The 22694-nt window shown below is 42.9% G+C and overlaps 1 protein-coding gene across 3 annotated transcripts in view; it reads right to left on the reverse strand.

Annotated features, from left to right (window-relative positions):
* Window positions 1–912: 912 nt before the first annotated feature.
* LOC106563265 (endoglin) overlaps window positions 913–22694 on the reverse strand; it is a 51111-nt gene continuing 29329 nt past the window's right edge. For 2 of the 3 annotated variants that reach the window (XM_045689990.1, XM_014128696.2), the window contains exons 4-14: window positions 19235–19354; window positions 14206–14377; window positions 13878–14064; window positions 13643–13748; window positions 13211–13412; window positions 12646–12794; window positions 11978–12208; window positions 9847–9913; window positions 6724–6831; window positions 6527–6574; window positions 913–6228 (exon numbers count right to left, since the gene is read on the reverse strand). In XM_045689990.1, coding sequence (XP_045545946.1) covers window positions 6104–6228; window positions 6527–6574; window positions 6724–6831; window positions 9847–9913; window positions 11978–12208; window positions 12646–12794; window positions 13211–13412; window positions 13643–13748; window positions 13878–14064; window positions 14206–14377; window positions 19235–19354 — 1515 coding nt within the window. In that variant the 3' untranslated portion in view covers window positions 913–6103. Of the gene's footprint in view, window positions 6229–6526; window positions 6582–6723; window positions 6832–9846; window positions 9914–11977; window positions 12209–12645; window positions 12795–13210; window positions 13413–13642; window positions 13749–13877; window positions 14065–14205; window positions 14378–19234; window positions 19355–22694 lie in introns of all 3 variants that reach the window. The other variant, XM_045689991.1, reaches the window with a different exon arrangement.

Genomic DNA, 22694 nt, shown 5'->3' on the forward strand with positions numbered 1-22694 from the left:
ATCCCATGTAATCCTGACCTTCAACCACACAAAGGCAGAAAAGTCAACTTTGCCATTTATAGACATAGAACTAATCCTTGAAGACCACTCCTAATCAACAAATAAATCAATGTGTGCTACTTAACAATACGCTATTTCCAACTGCTCTAATTTAAAAACGCATAATTGTTTCTTTCGTCTCATCATGATCAGAAGTGTTTAATTGAAGACTAAAAGCACATTGCTGCTGGCTTCACGTGTGACGCTCCCTGACTTGGCTGTGAAAGTGGTCGGCCCAGATTGCTATATTATAATTGCTCTCTGATACTGTGTGTCTTATTCTATGTTCATAACTAAGTGAGAATGTGGTAATTACCAGTTGTGATGTTGTAAATCCCAGTTGCATTCACATTTCTCGTTGAGAAACGCTGATTGGCTAATGGCCAATAAGCTCTTTCAACCATAAACTAAAAGTACAGCTATCATGTTTGTAAACAAATGATTGTGTTCAAAAACCATATTAATGAATTGCTTTATATAAATAATGTTTTGTTTCATGTAACTGCTGAAAATGCTGTTATCAAGGTAATTTCCTTAGTAGGAGATTTCAGAATGTGGGAGAGATCAGGGTTCAGGGATGATAGATGAGTTTCCTACTAGTAATTACGAGTTGGAGGGGCATTCAAGTGGATTTCTCCTAGTCGTATGAGGTAAATACCACCTTTCCACTTGGTTATGAACGCAGCATAACATTGTGGGACACCCAAGGCATAGCAGATGCTTGAGTTGCTTATCTTTCTATGCTTGAGTCTCACAGCAGCTATGTTCTGCAACGTTAACTCTCCTCTGACCTTGACCCTGCTCTTACATGTAAGCCAGCAAGGGAATCATAATAGATCTGAAGATATCACAATAAGAATCACAAACACCCAATTAGTTTCTTAAACTAATTTTATTAAGACGGTTGATACACAAAAAATATATATATACTTTTCAAAAGACAACATATCATTTGAATTTGTTCAGTGCACCATTTGAATTTGTTCAGTGCACCATAGAAGGCACTTTAGCCAGGGTTATAGAATTCCCTGGATTTTTCATCCATGCATAGAATTGGAGCAGTAATTTTGTTAAGATGACAAACTCTAACAACGTTGTTAACAATCCTGAAGGGTGACATCCTGTATAGACACATTATACCCAGGCACAAACAAGCCTTTAATCTAAGGCATTATTTTATAACACAGCAGCCCAGTACAGATCAAAATGAGGGAAATGACTTCATGTTGCTGCTTATAGGAAAAAATAGATAACAGAAAAATGTATTACTGTGAATACATTTCAAGGGTTAAGATACTTGGTAATGTTATTATTCCTGTCTGTCCAGATGAGTTTCAATATATTCCGTTTTTACATATTATATTAGTTATGTGATAAAAGAAAAAAAGTAATCCCCTTTTTTTGTGATTTCAATTGCATATGATGCAAGAAATATTGGATAATATTTTTCTTCCACACTTAGACCTTGTACGTTTGGGAGCCTCCCAACTCAAGAGCTGCGTTGAGTGTATCACTCAATAACAAAGAGCTCATAACCACCTCCTAAGTCACTCTCCTTTCTGGATTTAAACAAAGACACCTCCCGAAAGACAAACACTCACTTTCTCTCACACACACACACACACACACAGACACTCTCTTGTAATACATGCACACATTCTGTCTTCAACACACAAATACACACAGTCTGCTCGCCTTGCGAGTGTCTAACATTGTGAGAAAGGGAAATGTGCCGTGTGTTGAGGATTGCTTGGCTCGTGTGTATCTATGAGCAAAGGAAGCCCTTGTCAGAGGCTGGGCCAGAATCTGCTGGGTTAACGACTGGATTAACTGACAGCCCATCTGATTTACCCTGCTTTCTGTCAGTACTCTCAGAGAGCCTAGCTGTCACAGACTGTCTGATACAACAACACCCCCTTCATTCACTGTTACTTGCCTGTGGAGGTTCAGTTCAGTGGGACGCCAGTGCTCCCCTTATATGCTGACTATTGTGGGTCAAAAGTTTTGGCTCATAATAGCTTCAATGGGGCCTCCCGAGTGGCGCAGTGGTCTATTGCACAAACCATCTTTTGATTTCTGAACGTGTCGGCACCGGGTACTCGGGATGTGGCTGTGTTATTAATGTCATGTTAAATCAGGACTTTTGATTTGAACATATGGGGTGTTTTAGTTTTGTAGGCGAGGCTACCTATTTCTGATCTCGTTCCCAATGATCAGTACTTCAGTTTATTATGTTGCTGTCCAGAGGTTCTGAATTTGCGATGCACCCGACTGTCCACATTTATCTGCACAATAGCCTTTTGATTTGAACATTTGAAAAGTTTTGGGGTGTGTACTAAGCTATTTGATATATATCTATATATGTATATAGTTGAACGGAATAAGTTAGAGCATGCACACTTGCATGCATGCACTCACTCACACATGCACATAGAAACACACAAACAATGCATTATTAGTTAGCTACATAATAATTTAGGTGGGGGAAAAAAACATATTGGTCCATTCAAAACAATGTTTGGTTGAGGAAGCTCACTTGGTTTTAAGATGGCTGCTTTTGGTGACAGTATCAAAACAAATGAATGACTAATTAATTACTCAACAAATATACATTTGTGTAATGAACAATAACTAGTACAATCATAACAATAAAATCAAAAATTATTATACAAACTGTATAATTTTGGTACAGTATTGCTGTTTCTTTAAGAAACATGGCTGAATGGAATGTTTGAAGGGAATGTCTTTATACCCAGCAGGTCATAATCACAAAGCTTTTCTTTGTATTGTGAGAGCATTTTCAAAGAGATAAAAAGAGGCAATACAATAAAAATACATTTACATTTGTACAATTACACACAGAATGGGTTTACACTTACGGTTCAACCATCTATCACATCTGATTTCCATTTTTCTTGGCACTGGACATAAATAATTACTCCCTAACCTACAATAATTCCAAATATAGTTTTTCCTGAGTTCAATCATTTAGATGTAAATTCTTCTTTTTTTGTTGGTCTTTACAAATCTCACAATGTTTTGGGTAAAACCTTGCTTTGGGGTTGACTTTAGTTTGCATTGAGGAAAGTAAAATGTGTCTCTTATCTAGACATAATACAATTTCAGATAAATATTATATTTTTAAAAAAGGACTATAAAAAGTATTCATTCACAAAGGCTCCTAAGTAACATTGTCATGCATGGACATTTAGTTATACATTCTGCTTGTATGTAACAGATGGCTTGGAGAAAAACAGTATGATGTACAGTGCATTTGGAAAGTATTCCGACACATTCCCTTTTTCTACATTTTGTTACGTTACAGCCTTATTCTAAAATGTATTAAATCATTTTTTCCCCTCATCAATCTACACACAATACCCCATAATGCCAAAGCAAAAACAGTTTTTTTGCAAATATATTACAAATTAAAAACTGATATATTACCATTTCCATAAGTATTCAGACCCATTACTCAGTACTTGGTTGAAGCACCTTTGGCAGCAATTACATCTTTGAGTCTTCTTGGGTATGATGCTACAAGCTTGGCACACCTGTATTTGGGTATGATCTCCCATTCTTCTCTGCAGATCCTCTCAAGCTCTGTCAGGGTGGATGGGAAGCGTAGCTGCACAGATATTTTCAGGTCTCTCCAGAGATATTTGGTCAGGTTCAAGTCCGGGCTCTGACTGGGCCACTCAAGGACATTCTGAGACTTGTCCCGAAGCCACTCCTGGGTTGTCTTGACTGTGTGCTTACGGACATTGTCCTGTTGGAAGGTAAACCTTTGCCCCAGTCTGAGGTCCTGAGCGCTCTGGAGCAGGTTTTCATCAAGGATCTCTCTGTACTTTTCTCTTGATCCTGACTAGTCTTCCAGTCCCTGCCGCTGAAAAACATCCCCACTGCATGATGCTGCCACCACCATTGTTCACCGTAGGGATGGTGCCAGGTTTCCTCCAGATGTGACGCTTGGCATTCAGGCCAAAGAGTTTAATCTTGGTTTCATCAGAACAGATAATCTACGTTTCTTACACACAGGTCAGGTGCCTTTCAACAAACTCCAAGCAGGCTGTCATTGTCACATCCTGACCATAGTAAGATGTGATTTTCTATGGTAGAGTAGGTTAGGGCGTGACAGGGGGTGTTTTGAGTTTTTCTACGTTTTCTATTTCTATGTTTAAGTTCTAGTTTTTCTATTTCTATGTTGTTGTTTTTTGGGTTGATCTCCAATTGGAGGCAGCTGGTCCTCGTTACCTCTGATTGGAGATCATATTTAAGTGGGGGTTTTTCTTCATGAGTTTTGTAGGTGATATATCTTTTGAGTAGTGTTTGTTTCTCTCTGCGTCACGGTTTGTTTTGTAAATTCAGTTATTTATGTTTTGCAAAGTTTCACGGATTTAATAAAATGTGGAACTACAACCACGCTGCACTTTGGTCCGATCCTTTTGAACGCCGTGACAGTCATGTGCCTTTTACTGAGGAGTGGCTTCAGTCTGGCGACTCTACCATAAAGGCCTGATTGGTGGAGTGCTGCAGAGATGGTTGTCCTTCTGGAAGGTTCTCCCATCTCCACAGAGGAACTCGGGTGCTCTGTCAGAGTGACCATCGGGTACTTCGTCACCTCCCTGACCAAGGCCCTTCTCCCCCGATTGCTCAGTTTGGCTGGGAGACCAGCTTTAGGAAGAGTCTTGGTGGTTCCAAACTTCTTCCATTTAAGAATGATGGAGGCCACTGTGTTCTTGGGGACCTTCAATGCTGCAGAAATGTTTTGGTACCCTTCCCCAGACCTGTGCCTTGACACAATCCTGTCTCGGAGCTCCAAGGAGAATTCCTTTGACCTGATGGCTTGTTTTTTTCTCTGACATGCACTGTCAACTGTGGGACCTTATATAGACAGGTGTGTGCCTTTCCAAATCATGTCCAATCAATTTAATTTACCACAGGTGGACTCCAATCAACTTGTAGAAAAGGATGATAAATAGAAAAGGGATGCACCTGAGCTGAATTTCGAATCGCATAGCAAAGGCTCTGAATACATATTTAAATAGATAAAAAATATATATTTTTAAAATTAATTTACACTTTGTCTTTATGTGGTATTGTTTGTAGATTGATGAGTTTTTTAAATATTTTTATCCATTTTAAAATAAGGCTGTAATGTAACGAAATGTGGAAAAAGGGAAGGGGTCTGAAAACTTTCCGAATGCATTGTAACTCAAGTGAAACGGAATGAAAGAGAGAAACAAAAAAATAAGGTATCTGACTAGCTCACCAGAATAACCCATTCTCATGCTTGTGCTTCAAAATCCGACATCTACATAAATTAAGAGGTAGCCTTTTCCCAATCTTTCCTGACTCATATAAAGACAGATACCCCTTGGTATTGGAGAACATTGGATATTTTAGCTTTGTTGATCTGTCTGAAATCTTTAAATCTGACATGGTGTCTTCCAGCCACCCATATACAGTAATACAATTTTAATTAAAACTACAGTCAATGTGATAGATTCTGGACTGACACCTGTTCTATCTCTAAATTGCCTACAATAAGGGGCCTTGACATTTCCAATCACAACAACTGTGGATGTCGAGAGACAAAAACAGTTTCTCTAATAATGTTTTTAAAAGTTAATCTTTTGTCTCTTTTTTTCACTGACTGACTCTTATTGTGCCGCCATCAGAGAGGCACAATTCATTGAGAAGAATGCAATGAATTTCCTGTTAGTTCTTAGGGGATATGCTTTGTTTTTCCTGTTGCTAGGAGCCGGGGTCTTTTTTTTCACCCTCGCTGACTTTCCGTCTGGAACTTTTGCTGGGAGGCTAGAGAGGTGAATGTTAGGAGCCTGGACTAGACTAGAGCCGCCCCCCACCCTCCCATTCCTGCTCCTCCCACCCCGCCCCCGACCTCACCACTTTCAGGTGGGGTCACGGGTGAGAACGGGTGGGTGTTTGTGGTGTGACTAAAGAGAGGGGGGTAATGCTTTCTTAAGCATGGTGAAAGAGCGACCAAATAGCACGAGGCCCCTCGGTGTGTCAGAAAGGGGAGACGGTGGTGCTGATGATCTCATGCCATGCTGCTGGTTGGCGTGCTCTGAGTGCTGCCAATGCTGGCATTAGCACTACTGTTCTCAGAGGGGGAGGGGTTCGTAGAAACGGGTTGCCGTTTGCTGGTCAGAGAGCAAGGACATCCTGGGGAGAAAGAAAATGTTTTTTGATTTATGGCAAACCAAATTTCAGCTTGCAAAACTGTTGCCTCTGGGGTGCAAACCAGTTCCCTCTGCCTCTAATAAAGACTAATTTACTTGTTGGTTGATTGATTGCATGAATGATTGAGGGAGAAAGACCATGAGAGAGATCAGAAAAGGAGAAGACGGGTTTTCCTGATCTATATGCGTTGCCTACATTAACATTCCCTATTCATGGAAAATATAGCTCTTTATGTTTAACTGTAACTGGCATCAACCAGAAACAGTGACTAGCATCTTACCTGAGAGGTTTACTGCAGTCGACCCGACATCCAGTCCGGTGGGATATCCTAGATCCCATAAAACAGAATAATACAATTTTAAAATTAAGTCATGGTAAAATTAAGAGAGATCTCAAATCAAGAAAAAAAGACCTCTAAAACACTTTTGAAGCATGTCATTGTAACACCACAAAAGAGATAGTGGGACTCCGACTCACCTGTGCGGATCTTGATAAACCACAGAGCTCCGATAAGCAGAACTCCGATCAGGAAGCCTCCGAAAGCGATGCCCAGCACGGCTGACAGACCAAAGTCAATACACACAGCTAGAACACACAGAAGAAACACATGAATGCATGTCTTACATTGGGGTATTTTCTAGTATCGTTGGATATCAGCGGAATCACAGAGATCAAATTGTATTGGTCATATACATGTGTTTAGCAGATGTTATTGCGGGTGCAGGGAAATGCTTGTAATTTAAACCATTATTATTCCTCCTATGATTTCCTCATTTTCAGTACACTTCATAGGCACACAACCAGTTAACATTACAAGCTCATACATTTTTTGTTGTTGTCTTAAGCACATTGCACAATTTAGGCCAAATCTGTTTGTGGAAGCAAATGCTTATCGCTGTTGTGTACTCGCTAGTTCTGGCTTTCTCATCATGCGATGTGAAGTCCAAGAGCTTGGCCCTGGCAGTGCCATCAGGGCAGCCTGTGTGTGGCATGGTCCCGCACAAGCCGTTGCAGCAATTACAGACGTAGTTGCAAACAAAACAACTGGAGCCAATGGCTGAGGCAGAATTGCTCTCTCTCGACAGAACTCTCAAATCAACTATTCTGACAAGTCAGAAAACAGGCCTTGGCCATGTGCTGCATTGACACAGGCTTCTGACACTAACACACCCACACACACACACACACACAAACATGTGTGCATCCTAGCAATTGAGCATATGTGCACAAATGCATGCACACCAAGGCACACACACGTTTCCCTGCTTCTGCTTCCTTACTAGTGAACATTTCCAACATGGATCCTGAGAATTTGGGAGGAAGCTAATCATCAGTCCCATGGGCAGAAGCCATCCTGTTTCTTACCCTGTGCAGTTTCTCACCTGCCACCTTAAGCATCCTGTGCCACTGCGCTACATGCTAGGCTCAGCACTATGCTAGGCTACCGACCGCTCTCTCTTTTCCTGAAGGAAAGACAGGATGCAGGAAGGGTGAGGGACAGCATTCTGTTTGTTTGGCTGCACCTCTTGCCACCATCCAAGCCATGTGTATCTGGTTAACATTGTTATTTATGGTGTCTATGTTATAGTCTGTTCTTTAAATAATAATAATAAAGATCATTCATTGCCTCACCTTATTAAAATCACTTAATCATCACTGCTCTACTGTCACAATATATTGAAACCTTTGTGTGCCAATGAAATTAAACTAATGTGGAGAATACATCCTTCAATAAAGTCTAATGAATTAGATTGTAAGTGATTAAAGTTATCTTTATAGGAGGATAATTAATGATCTACTACTGTACTAACAATATCGGCTCAGTTGGTAGAGCGTGATGTTTGCAACGCCAGGGTTGTGGGTTTGATTCCCACGGGGGACCAGTACGCAAAAAAAAAAAAAAAGAAATGTATGCATTCACAACTAAGTCGCTCTGGATAAGAGTGTCAGCTAAATGACTAAAATGTAAAATGCAAAGGCCCTGTCCCAGTTCATGTCTAAACAGAAACCTGTTTTACAGTCTTTCTTTTATTTGTTTTCCAGAATGGGTCGACTTGTTATTTGTGTGTTTGGGTTAGACAGCAAAGCTGAACAAACAGAGACAGGAAGCAGAAGCCTTGTTGTAGGTGGGGAGGAGGTGGAGAAGACGGACAGCAGCAGTCCTGTACTACGACACTACTACTCCAAAGAGCCCTCTGGGGGACAGCTACCAAACAGGAAGGACAACCGAGGGGAGTCACATCCTGGCCAATGAAAGCAGGCGGGACCCCCAGCAACAACATCAGGAGTCAGCCTGCTTCAACTGTCATAAAAGCTAAATTCCAACACTCTGGCCAGAATTCTGAAGCAGAACTGAGAGCCCAGAAAGTTGGCTGGCTCCAGTTGTTTGGTGTGTGCACTGTGTAGTCACTTGGCAGGCGTGGATAAAAAGAAGCGCTTAGGTCAATGAGGAGTTGCCTGCAGTTTAATGGGAGGAAACGTTGTTCCCTTGCCACTGATTCCCGTTCAGCCATTCTCCATCACAAGTCCCTGAGTCCCTCCACACGCTCACATCACCTTTCCATTACATAAGAACCAGAATGGGCTGGCCAATAAAACAGGATGCAAAAACAAAAATGAGCAGCGAGGGTCTGGCTGTGTCGCCTCCAACCCCATCACCATCAAGCCGCTGATGCTCCAACCTGTATCCTCTTCTTCTCCTGCATGAGGAAATTGCAGGAAACAATTACTTGTTGGTATAGCTGGGGAGCTATGTTCCAAGCCAAAACATGAACCTGAGATTCGTTCTCTTTTCTTTTTCACCCCAAAATAATGGGCTTGCAGAGGGTTGAGGAATGCAAGGTTAGTTCCTGACTCATCTGCCCAGAGATTGTCCTCCCCTTTGAAGAGCGACACCTTCCCCTCTTTGTTTTCGGGGGTTTCTGACAATAGCTCCAGTAATTTTTTTGGGACAGACAGCCGCTCGGCCAGACCTCGGACACAATGGATCCCCCCGAGGGTCATTACTGGCTGATTGTGGCCACAAAGTCAGGCTGCAGGCCTTCCTAAGGAAGAGGCCCCACCCCACCTCGCATCCCCTCTACGACCCCTCTCTTTTCGTATATCCTGAACTCATCATCGCCATGACAACAGGCCCAACGTTAAAGTGGAGCTCGATGGAAGGCGAGACAACTGAAACAGACGGACAGACTGGCAGCAGCTGCTGTGGCTGGAATGAGATGGATGATGGAATGTTCTGAGAGGGGAATTGCTGAGGAGGACAATGCGGTGGCTCTCCTATTATTGCATTTGACAGCAGTGTTAGTGCTGATTTCATTTGGATATCTTTTGGTTTTCCACAGGAAAGAAGATGGCACATTATAGCATAGGGGAAGTTGGGGGTCATATCAACGATAGAGAAGAGTCATGTTTAAAAATACACTCAATTTGAATTTATGAATTCTGTCATTTAAGGGCCAACATTGGGGTTATCATTGTACTGTAAATGTTGACTGATGCCAAAGCTGATAAGAGAAAAAGTAAGGGTTGAGTTGCTAGAAGGACAAACTACACTACAACACAACAACAGAGCTGGAAGGATTTGGAGTTAACTGAACTCACTTGGTGGTGGGATGTATGTCTGGGTTACCTCCAAATTCCTCTTCACTCTTCCTCCATCTCCACATTTCTACAAGAGAATACGAAGAGAGTGAGACACATCATTCATTTTGCTTTGTTGGCAAAGATACTAAAACCAACTCAAAACATCAAAAATGCTTTAAGGTGAAAGGGAAAGTTCACTAAATATTTGGGTTGTTGACTAAGCTACAGTTTAGAATGAACAATGTTTAGTGAGCAACAGTTGGCACACACTATCCATTGAAGAATATTCTCTGTGTATGATATTTCATTTTCAGTCTAGCTCTAAATGTACACTTTCTGGAACCGTTGTTGCTGTTATGAGACTGAAATCAATTTGTCAGAGAAAAATGTATTCAAGGATCTATGAAAAATGCTCAATAATGAAATAAAGCATACTAAAAGAAAAAACTAGAACATATTTTCTCATTGAAGTAAATTTAAAAAAACAATACCCCCCCCAACACACACACCTACATACACACACACACCTCCCCCCAACACACACCTACACCTAAAGTTGAAGTGGGATGTTTACATACACTTAGGTTGGAGTCATTAAAACTCATTTTTCAACCACTCCACATATTTCTTGTTAACAAACTATCGTTTTGGCAAGTCGGTTAGGACATCTACTTTGTGCATGACACAAGTAATTTTTCCAACAATTGTTTACAGACAGATAATTTCACTTAAATTCATTGTATCACAATTCCAGTGGGTCAGAAGTTTACATACACTAAGTTGACTGTGCCTTTAAACAGCTTTGAAAATTCCAGAAAATTATGTCATGGCTTTAGAAGCTTCTGATAGGCTAATTGACATCATTTGAGTGCCTCTTTGCTTGACATCATGGGAAAATCAAAAGAAATCAGCCAAGACCTCAGAAATAAAATTGTAGACCTCCACAAGTCTGGTTCATCCGTGGGAGCAAATTCCAAATGACTGAAGGTACCACGTTCATCTGTACAAACAATAGTATGCAAGGATAAACGCCATGGGACCACGCAGACGTCATAACGCTCAGGAAAAAGATGCATTCTGTCTCCTAGAGATGAACATACTTTGGTGCGAAAAGTGCAAATAAATCCCAGAACGACAGCAAAGGACCTTGTGAAGATGCTGGAGGAAACGGGTACAAAAGTATCTATATCCACAGTAAAACGAGTCCTATATCGACATAACCTGAAAGGCCGCTCAGCAAGGAAGAAGCCACTGCTCCAAAACCGCCATAAAAAAGCCAGAAGAAGTCGGTTTGCAACTGCACATGGGGACAAAGATCCTACTTTTTGGAGAAATGTCCTCTGGTCTGATGAAAGAAAAATAGAACTGTTTGGCCATAATGACCATTGTTATGTTTGGAGGAAAAAGGGGGAAGCTTGCAAGCTGAAGAACACCATCCCAACCATGGAGCACGGGGGTGGCAGCATCATGTTGTGGGGGTGCTTTGCTGCAGGAGGGTCTGTGCACTTCACAAAATAGATGGCATCATGCGGGAGGAAAATTATGTGGATATATTGAAGCAACATCTCAAGACATCAGTCAGGAAGTTAAAGCTTGATCGCAAATGGGTCTTCCAAATCGACAATGACCCCAAGCATACTTCCAATCTTGTGGCAAAATGGCTTAAAGAAAACAAAGTCAAGGTATTGGAGTAGCCATCACAAAGCCCTGACCTCAATCCCATAGAAAATGTGTGGGCAGAACTGAAAAAGCATGTGCGAGCAAGGAGGCCTACAAACCTGACTCAGTTACACCAGCTCTGTCAGGAGGAATGGGCAAAAATTCACCCAACTTATTGTGGGAAGCTTGTGGAAGGCTACCAAAAAAAAACTTTGACCCAAGTTAAACAACTTAAAGGCAATGCTACCAAATACTAATTGAGTGTATGTAAACTTCTGACCCACTGGGAATGTGATGAAAGAAATAAAAGCTGAAATAAATAATTCTCTACTATTATTCTGACATTTCACAATCTTAAAATAAAGTGGTGATCCTAATTGACATAAGACAGGGAATTTTTACTAAGATTAAATGACAGAAATTGTGAAAAACTGAGTTTAAACGTATTTGGCTAAGGTGTATGTAAACTTCCAACTTCAACTGTACATACCTCACTGAAGCAGAGTTTGACGGAGCACTCCAGGTCCCAGCTAGTGGACGCCAGGTCTTGGAGCAGCTCTAGGGAGAAGCTAACCCTGGTACTGTTGGGGCACATGGTGGAGGCGCACATCTCTGACCTGAAGGGCATGTCCCTGACCACCGGGCATGAGCCCTTGGAGCGCACCGAGCAGTTGATCACCTTGATGGTCAGCACAATCTCCCCCAGCATCCTCCCTGAGATCTGGAGGAGAGGAGAGGGATGAGTGGGGACAGGAATGATTGGAGTGCTAGAAATGTTTGCATACACTGCAGTATGGGTGTTGTTTTGTGGCCTAGAGCAGGCCTGGTGGGAGATGTTGGTGGATGCATTTGCTCCCATGTACATACTGCATACTACATTGAATGGTCACTATATCATATATGGTGTTATACTGTATATCAATATGACAATACTATGTACTGTAGCTACATCCAGTACCTCTCTTGGATGGAGCTACATCCCCAAACATTAATTAATACCTGTAGATCGAAGAGAGTTTTGCTTTGTGTGTTAGGAGTCATACAGATGTGAAGGTGTGCAGGGCTTAGAGGATGAGAATTTGGGCACGGCGGAGGAACTGGGAGAGCATTAGAAAGAGCAGGAAGGTGTTGGAGTGAAATAAATAAAAAGGCTCTCACCTCTGCGTAGATCCTCTTGTCGCTCTGCACCTTGGCGTTGAGGTCCAGAGGGGAGCGGTAGTCTGGAGAAGTGTACAGCTGCATGATCAGAGGCATCTGAGGGGGGCTAGGGGGCGATGGGGTGGTCTCGGTGGGTGCAGTCTCTGTGACTGAGACAGCAAGACACAACGTTCACCTGTCAGTAAGAATCCATTTGTACATGATACTACAGGATAGGTGTACCATATATTTGTTTTAATAAAATCATAAATAATAATAATAATGTTGGCTAAGCTAGTTAGCTAGTCTAGTACAGGAGCCTGCTGGCAACAGTGGCATAGTGTTAGCTACCAATTACTGAGAAAGCTTGATAAAGCATATTCTTATTGCAGTTTTGCACCATTATACCAACCAACAGTATGAGCATTTATGATTGTAGAGCTGGTCACTCTGCGTCGGAATTTGCATTAACTTCATACATTAACTAATCGGAACATTTGTCAAATTTACAGAAACTCCCTAGTCATGCTACCCTTGCTAGAGGCTAATATTGACTATGCTCACTGTGACTATAACTGTATTTTACCTGGTGTGTGGTCCTTATTCCCAAGGACCAGTGTGACCATGGTGCCCTCGGTTCGGATCTCAGAGTAGCTGGTGATGGTGCTTGCTTTGAAATGGTCCAAGGCCTTCTTCTGTACAGCATCAGCACTGTCTGTGGGGATGTCGACCGTGGGAGGGATCGTATGCATCATGTTGGTGGCAGCAAGCATGATCACGTTGTTAGACTGAGCAAAATAGAGATACAATTAACATAATTTGATATAATAGATAGTACTGTATGGTTATTTTCAAATGTATATAGGACACCATTGTCAGTCACAGAGTATAATGCATACTGATCTGAGCCTGAAATGATGACCAGACAAATGCAGGTAAAATGTCTGAGTCATTGGTGATTCAGTTTCAGGCATTGATACTACAATTTAGTCAATTGTAGATGTTATCCAGTGCTTACACAGAAGCTGGTGTGCTGTGGGTCATGGATGCTCCACGTGGTACCCTGAGGACCTCTTAGGAACAGACTGATCTGCCTCTCACTGATGACGTGCACAGAGACATAGCTGGAACCATAAAATAGTGTTGATTTACCGTACCAAGAGCACCAACAACCAACACAATAACCCGTATAAGGCCACTATCATGGAAAGTGTTGCTAATGTTTTCAGCCAAGAGACTCTTCGGTGTCTTACCGAATGCTGACATCCTCAGGGATGTTAACGATGTATAGTTCTTTCTCAGTGTGACTGTTGAGAGGCTGGTTCGAGCAGGACTTGATCGAGGAAGGTATGCTTGATTTGAATGTCAAATAGTGCTTGAGGGAGTGCCATTCATTTTCAAGTGTACAGTTGTTGGAGCCAGTTGGAAGGATTCTTGTTCCTGTAAAATCATTCATATTTATTATTCAGATTTGTTACATCATCTGTCATTCTTCGGTCACAGCAAAAACGGACAGTTTGTGGCAGTTGTGTAAGTTTGAGGTACGTTGTATGTATCTGACTGTATCTGACAGTGTCTTACCCTCTCTGCCTGTGGAAGCGATGCTCGTTGGGTTCTGGACGGTGGTGAAAGACGTCACCCCACCAAACTCCTCGGTGGCCCACCTCACTAGATCTTCGTTGTCTGTGGGCAGGGCTTTTCTATGGACGTTGCCTTTTGAACCATAAAACATTATATTGGAGTTATTGGCCACCTGGAGAGTGAAGGAAAATACATTAGACATTTCATTTCAGGTCTCTTTGACTATCTATTGTATGCAAGTTATGATACTATGGGTTCACTTCAATTGAACCCATATTGCAATAATGCTACACAGTCCGCTGGTCAAACTAGACCACAGAATAAAAATGTACATGCTACTTATTAAGTTATATTCTCAGGTAGACTCCCCTCACAATTCAATTATTAAGAAGAGGCGTGTGCCAAGGCAGTAGTTCATAAACAAAAACACACTACATATATAAGGCAAGTTTGATTGAATCTGTCTGTTAACATGATCCACTCCATTATTTTTAATTTCCTTAATGTACGTGGAGGGATACTTGTTTATATACAGTACAACCCTAAGTCATTAAGCAACTCTACCTCTATGAGGGTCAGACAGCTCTGTTTGTCTGCTCATTGTTACCGTGGCATCAGGTGAGTCAGCGCCTTATTTAGAGGCTGCTACCTCATGTTTGCCCAATGTGTCTGACAACAGCCACATCAAAGCATGCCCCCCTTCCTCTTCCTCTCTCTGTCTCGCTCTCTCCCTCTTTCTGTCTGTCTATATCTTGATCTCTTTTTCCATCTCTCCTTTTCTCTCTCTCGCTCTCTTTATTCTCTGAGCAGAGCAGAGCCATTTGAAGAGGAATGTTTATTATGCTAAAGTGTCTACAAGCCCGGTTGAACAACCCCATTGGAGCCAAGGTCATTCCTTCGCTTCCTGAGTGGGGCCAGGAAATGGGGACCTTTTTAACTCTGTGCGTCAGTGGAGTCGGCAGGAATCTGGCTCCATACGGGTATAAATATATACATCCAGCCTAGTGTATGCACACTACAGCACACATTACCGTTTCCCCAACAGGCCAGAGAAATAATGGACTGTACATGAAGCACTCAAGTAGGTGTTCTAATATATCGGTCGGTTATGTGCCATTTTGGTGTAACCTAAGAGTCGCGCCCAATCTGTACTCATCTGCTAATCAAATATTTGTATAAAGACAACTATACTTCTATAAGCATATTAAAAAACAATTTCATTATTTGCCCAAGAGCTTGAGAATAGAGTTCCTTTATATATTATACAGAGCATATGGATGGAGCAGATATCCATTTCCCTTTGGATCCTGTCTCAACAATGGCTTCATTTTCTCCCCCATCAATGTTCTCATCACTATTCCCGTTGCATTCCAGCTAATATACCACACAGATGGACAAATTGTTCTGGACTGGCGGGACTTATATAGGTCCGATGTGTTGTTACAATTAATTTCAGGATAATGGATAGCATAAAAACAACAACAAACAATTAGCTACGCTGCATTGCACAAACTCACAGGAGGTACAGTATGTGCTCAGTGTTTTTCCAAGAAGAGGCTAGGGAAGGGGGAGAGAGCAGCAGCCATTGTGTTGGCAATGATTTTGGCATTTGAGGAATAATTCCATATATTTCCTGGTGGTCGAGGTCTTAGGGTGAAAACTAAGGGCTGGAAAGAAGACCACTGATTGTTCTCTCTGTGGACCTCCATGTTGGCGGTCAGTGTGTGTGTATGTGTGTTTTAAGGCCTGCCAGCTGCAGCCAGACCCCATAAAGCCAGTCAGAACACTCTGCTGAGAGCCAAGTAAACCTGTGTGATTGATTGGTCCTTCTCATGCGTGTATATTTTGTTTAATGTGGATCGAAATAGAAAGACGGGAAACTACAGAGACGAGAACATAAAAAACATCACAATGGAGGGAGAGGAGGAGGGGCAGAGAAGGGAGTAAGTAAGGAAGAGAGAAAGAGAGTGAGAGGGATCAGCGAATGATAGAAGGAACTACTTTGACATGAATTTGTCTCCTGGGGGTCAGAGTTCGACGCTGCACGGCCCGGGGACATAACGCACAACAGGAAGTAGTCTGAGCAAGAAGTGGCTTTGTCTACTGGCACTTTCAGACACTTCTCAGATTAGACTTCCTTCCTTTGGCCTGATCCAGAGGGGTTGAATGAGCCAGGGATGACAAGCATGCATCCTCCTGTCCTATACTCCTCGCATCGCCTCTCTTCTCCTCTTTTCTCCTTCTCTGTCCTCCCCTCTGATTCTCCTCACTTCTCTCCTCTTCTTCTCTACTCCCCTCTTCTCATCTCCTCTCGTACTGCATCATTAACCCTGTGGAGAACACTGGAGTGACAGCTAGGAACCTTATCGCTCAGACGCTGTGCAGACACTGTATTGTGTGTAGCCGTGACACTCATCATTGTGTGTCTGTGTCATTGCTATCACAGAGGAGTCAGGGGGATTCAAGTCACTGTCAGAGAGAGCTATCTAGTGGGCTGTTTAGATCAGGCACCCATCCAAAATAGATTAGGTTCGAGGTCAAGGCCATTCGCCTATCTGTCTGTCTCTGTCCCCTTGGCTCCGAGGACGCATCGTGAACTGTCTGCACGAGGGCGTGCGGGGGACAATACCAGAGGGGTCATCAACTCTTACATAACATAGAAGAGAGAGCACTGGGTGTTTCTCAATATGCATACTACCGTGCTCCACACTCTCATGCTCCGAGTGAATTCTCAGATGAAGTTCTCTTGAGTACGTTCTTGCGAGGACAAGAGTGTGGAGAACGCATCAAACATTACATTTGAGGATCACTCACACTCCCCCTACTATATTACCTCACGCTGCACCTTCCCATTCACTGAACATTCTTCCAGCCAGGACAATTGCAACAATAGACGAAACAAGATATACACAAACCAAACGTTTTACTTCATAACTATCAGCTATGTGAATCATAATAATGTAGCTAACCAGATAGTTTAACAGGCAAAAATGACCTGAAATGAATATTATGCAAGATAGATCTCAATTCTTTGTTGGTAGCTAGCTAACCATTCTTCATGGCTATCTAACAGTAGTAGCTAGCCAGTTAGCCCTATTGACTTATTATGGGCTTGCGATCTACGGTACGTAGGCAGGTAAACATTTCAAAATGTAATTTTAATCAAGATAAAATATTGTAGTCAGACAACATATGAGAAGTGAATAGGCAACATTTCATTCCCAAATCGGAGTGTATTTTTCTTTGCATACTTTCCGTTGAAGCTTGCATCGATGCATGCTTCAAAATATGTAGAAACGGAGTATGCATTCGATTACTGCCCTCCGTGCTCTGTTTCGCATACTTTGATTTGGACTCATACTCCGAGCCTCCCGTGCTCCAATTTGCGTGCTTGGAGCACGGTAGTATGCATTTTGAGAAACACCCACTGTGTATCATGTCTTGGTGTGAAGCTAAATTACCACCCCATATTAGATGGGAGAACAAACGACAAGATCTACAACAGGGAGGAGGGACAACTGAGGATACGAGACCTTGAACCTTGACGATGAACTCACAGGTCGGTGGCCTTTTGTGAATGTACGCAAATGTACTCTGTCCCCTCTGAGTGTGTGTGGGGACTGTTCCCTGTCCCGGTCACAGCTGGATAGAACACTGGGCCTGTACCCAACAGATCTGTCAGCCTCGTGACGCACTTCCTTTTTCCATTCAAATGGTAACATTCCCAAGTGATCCACTACACACTATCCCATTCTCCCATCCCACACACACATCCCCTCTTCATGTAAAATGGTTCCCCTCTCTGCAGGACACGATAGGCTATCCTACTGTCACAGACTGCTGACAGTGTTGTAAACATTGAATCATCCTATTTATCGTGGAAGATTACTGAGTTTTAACAGCATCTTAATACGTTTAAACAGAGGATAGAGGGTAGAAGGGGGTCGAAATAGAAAAAAGATCATGTTATTTATTTTACCCTTTGTGTGAGAAGCAGAGATCAAGAGGAGGATGCTTGGGCTGTGGACTTGGTCTGAACTCTCAACTCAGCTTGGTACTTGTGTTCATTGTGATAAAAAGCAAGAGTTCTGTTTCAAGAGAATGGGTGCCTACAGACAAGTTGCGGTTTGAGTCCCAGGCAGGGATCCAAAATCAATAACACTATAATTTACTGTCAAACTCCAAAAGAAAACATCCCATCAGTCCCTTCTGCTTCATTTTCAAAATTCGGTTGACAAGACGAAACCCTTTGAGACACACCATCTCTTTCTGAAGGAGTCCTTTCTTTCTAAAAACTCACTTGAAGTGTGTAAATCTAGTAGATAGGTTGAACACAATACTCAAGTTAATGTCTCCACTATAACACTATACATCCCCAGTGTCTGACAGAGACTATTAGCTTGCTCCCTGCTCCAACACACTTTAAGAATTTTTATAATGTGTACCAGATATAAAATACACACAGGTTCTTCGGTACTGGGAAACTAAACAAACAAGGGTAATTGCTTCTCCAAACTGTCCCAGGGGCTTGCACAGCTGTGGCTGGTTTGGAGAGCCCATCTGGGCCTGCAGAAAAGCATTTCTGGTTAACTATGGAAGTAGGGAGCCTGGCAGTGAGGCTCTAATCCCCCCCCCTCCCCCGGCTCCAAACACTGGAGCTGAACAGAGCAGAGTGGAGCAGCTCAGCTGGCAGGAACAGGAGAGCTGCCAGGCTAGACTCCTAGCCCTTGCCAAGCCCCCATTAGCGAGCTATCAGGCAATGCAGCCAGCTATCTATCAGGCAATACCTATTGAGAGTCCTTCTCTATTTCTGTAGGCGATTGGGCATTAAGGTGTCTAATAGAAGTCAGTATCTGCTTTTCTCCCGGCTAGGATATACTGTAATTCCTGGAGTAATAATTTGCATATAACTTTTGTGTACTTTTCATACACTGACATACTGTAATGCCCTTACACTAACTGATACACAACCCCAAAGGAAACAAGTGGCAAAAGGAAACACTTAAATGAGTAGAGAAGGTATACTTACGTATAAGCTGACATCCACGTTAGCATTGGGCAGAAAGTGTATGGCCTGCTCTGAGTCTGTGGTGATGATGAGGTGCATTGGCTTGGCAGTGGTCATGTTTAGTTCAAACATGGTGGAAGCCTAGAGGGGACCGAAGAATCAAGTTAAACTTCAAGAAAAATACATTCAAGTTTGTGATGACTGTAAATGCAAAAAAAAGCATGATATCATCATGTTTATCACAATTCACCCCACGTTTTTTACTGCAAGACAAACAATTCTTACACACCCCCAATCACCCACCCCACCATCCATCTGAGTGTACAGTACACATCAACTTAATCACCACATCAACAATGGTTGTACATTCAAAACTGAGCCATGCATGGTATGTACAGTAGCTATAGCATAAACATGTGGCTGGCAGGGGAAGCGGTGGTGGCTTTAATTCCCACAGGAACTTTGCTGTGATTAGAAAATAAAAATCAAGAATCAAGCAGTATAAACATTTTTTGTAAGAGATCACACTGGGGTCGCAGTGAGGGCAATGTTTACTGTAGGATTCTAAGAGCTAATCTGTTTGGTCACCTTATAGGCCTTATATAAGGGTAATTATGCAATGTCATTGTTTATGAGAGTCTCTTGATAAATTGTGAGCTGGCATAGATTCTAAATGTACTTTATGACAGATTAAAGGATGAGGCTTACTGCTTCCATATGTGTCTGACTGACTAGCACATACTGCACACACACAAAACCTGGTTCCCAATCTATTCCCCTCACACGTATATGGACTCCACACCTCCATCCTGAAAAATCTACTTCTCCAATAGTGTTATTACATTTCACTGAGTCAGTGCATGGCATCATCAAAATACAATGACTCCACACTGCAATGTAATGATCCTGTGGTGGGGTAACACATGGCGTTCGAAAGACACAAATGTAATCTAACACCTTCATTTATTTTGAAGGGACCAGGCTTGGGATTGAATTGTCGCCTGACAGCTCAACACAAGGGTTTCTATTGTGTTCTGTCTCTCCCACAGAGAAAGTCATTGAGAAAAGCGCATTTCTGTTCCCTTCCAGAGGCATCACATCAGCACAATACGTGTGAAAAATACAAGGATGGGCTGCATGCCAAATTATGTACCACTTTCTTCACTTCTACAATTCCAGAGATGACAAGAATTCTGTTGATGGTAGGTCACTTGTGTGATTTGATAGAGACAGCTGATCTAAGACACATAACTTTCCCAATGCTAGAGAGACTACATAATGTTATCTACTATAAATCACTGCGTAATTATGGCGCAATATGGAAACGTGACATATTCACCCCAAGTGGCAGGTGTTGGCAGACAGAAAGTTCTGACTGAAGCTCCAAGAAGTCTGTAGTAGAGGAACAGACTACAGCAACACCTGTCCAATACTACAGTCAAACCAGCACAACACTAGCAGAACCAGCTCATGGAACCAATCCAACACCAGTGAATCCAACCCAACACCATTCCAAAACCAGTGATCCCAGTACAGCAACAGTTCCTGCTGTGAGGCTTGGGGCACCAGGAGGAGTGGAGGTGAGATACTTGGGGTACCAGGAGGAGTGGAGTTGAGAGGCTTGGGGTACCAGGAGGAGTGGAGTTGAGCGGCTTGGGGTACCAGGAGGAGTGGAGTTGAGCGGCTTGGGGTACCAGGAGGAGTGGAGTTGAGCTGCTTGGGTTACCAGGAGGAGTGGAGATGAGAGGCTTGGGTTACCAGGAGGAGTGGAGTTGAGAGGCTTGGGTTACCAGGAGGAGTGGAGTTGAGAGGCTTGGGTTACCAGGAGGAGTGGAGTTGAGAGGCTTGGGTTACCAGGAGGAGTGGAGTTGAGAGGCTTGGGTTACCAGGAGGAGTGGAGTTGAGAGGCTTGGGTTACCAGGAGGAGTGGAGTTGAGAGGCTTGGGTTACCAGGAAGAGTGGAGTTGAGAGGCTTGGGTTACCAGGAGAAGTGGAGGTGAGCGGCTTGGGGTACCAGGGGGAGTGGAGTTGAGAGGCTTGGGTTACCAGGAGGAGTGGAGGTGAGAAGCTTAGCCATATCCACTCCACTAATCTCTTCTCCCCTCTCCAGTGACAGCAGAGTCACCATGTCCACCTGGCCGGCCCCATACAGTGGACTCCCAACCCTGACAGAGAGAGGACAGGATGTGCATGGATGCCCTCCTGTAGTGCACACTATCTGCTTCAGAGGTCCTGGAGGAGATTAAATAGCCTCTTTCTGAGTGGCAGTGGCCTCGACACATGCTTAGCTCACAAAGAAAAGCTCCACTAGGCAGTACAGGATTCAGCAGGCTGGAAGCCAGCTGTACAGAGGGTCAGAGGCATATTCTACACTGAACAAAAATATAAATGCAACATGTAAAGTGTTTTTTATAATTGTTCATACACACAAAAAGCTTATTTCTCTTAAATGTTGTGCGCACATTTTACATCCCTGTTAGTGAGCATTTCTTCTTTGCCAAGATAATCTATTGGCCTGACAGGTGTGGCATATCAAGAAGCTGATTAAACAGCATGATCATTACACAGGTGCACCTTGTGCTGGGGACAATAAAAGGCCACTCTAAAATGTGCAGTTTTATGCCACACAATGCCGCAAGATTTGAGAGCGCATGTAATTGGCATGCTGACTACAGGAATGTCCAGCACAACTGTTGCCAGAGAATTGAATGTTAATTTCTCTGCCATAAGCCACCTCCAACATCGTTTTAGAGAATTTGGCAGTACGTCCAACTGGCCTCACAACCGCAGACCACATGTAACCACGCCAGCCCAGGACCTCCACATCCGGCTTTTTCACCTGCGGGATCATCTGAGACCAGCCACCCAGACAGCTGATGAAACTGTGGGTTTGCACAACCGAAGAATTTCTGTCAGAACTATCAGAAATCGTCATCCTCACCAGGGTCTTGACCTGAATGCAGTTCAGCGGCGTAACCGACTTCAGTGGGCAAATGCTTACCTTCGATGGCCACTGGCACGCTGGAGAAGTGTGCTCTTGCATTTTATCCGATGGCAATTTGAATAAACAGAGATACCGTGACGAGATCCTGAGGCCCATTGTCGTGCCATTCATCCGCCGCCATCACCTCATGTTTCAAAATGACAATGCACAGCCCCACGTCACAAGGATCTGTACACAGTTCCTGGAAACTGAAAATGTCCCAGTTCTTCCATGTTCTGCATTCTCACCAGACATACTAACCATTGAGCAGTAACTTTGCATAGCCATTGAAGAGGAGTGGGACAACATTCCACAGGCCACAATCAACAGCCTGATCAACTCTATGCGAAGGAGATGTGTCGCACTGAATGATGCAAATGGTGGTCACACCAGATACTAACTGGTTTTCTGATCCACACCTCTACATGTTTTTAAAGGCATCTGTGACCAGCAGACAACAGGTGAACAGTGTTGGGCTTCAACTTCCGGTCAGTCAAA

Source organism: Salmo salar, chromosome ssa11, assembly GCF_905237065.1.
Source record: "Salmo salar chromosome ssa11, Ssal_v3.1, whole genome shotgun sequence".
Lineage (NCBI taxonomy): Eukaryota > Metazoa > Chordata > Actinopteri > Salmoniformes > Salmonidae > Salmo > Salmo salar.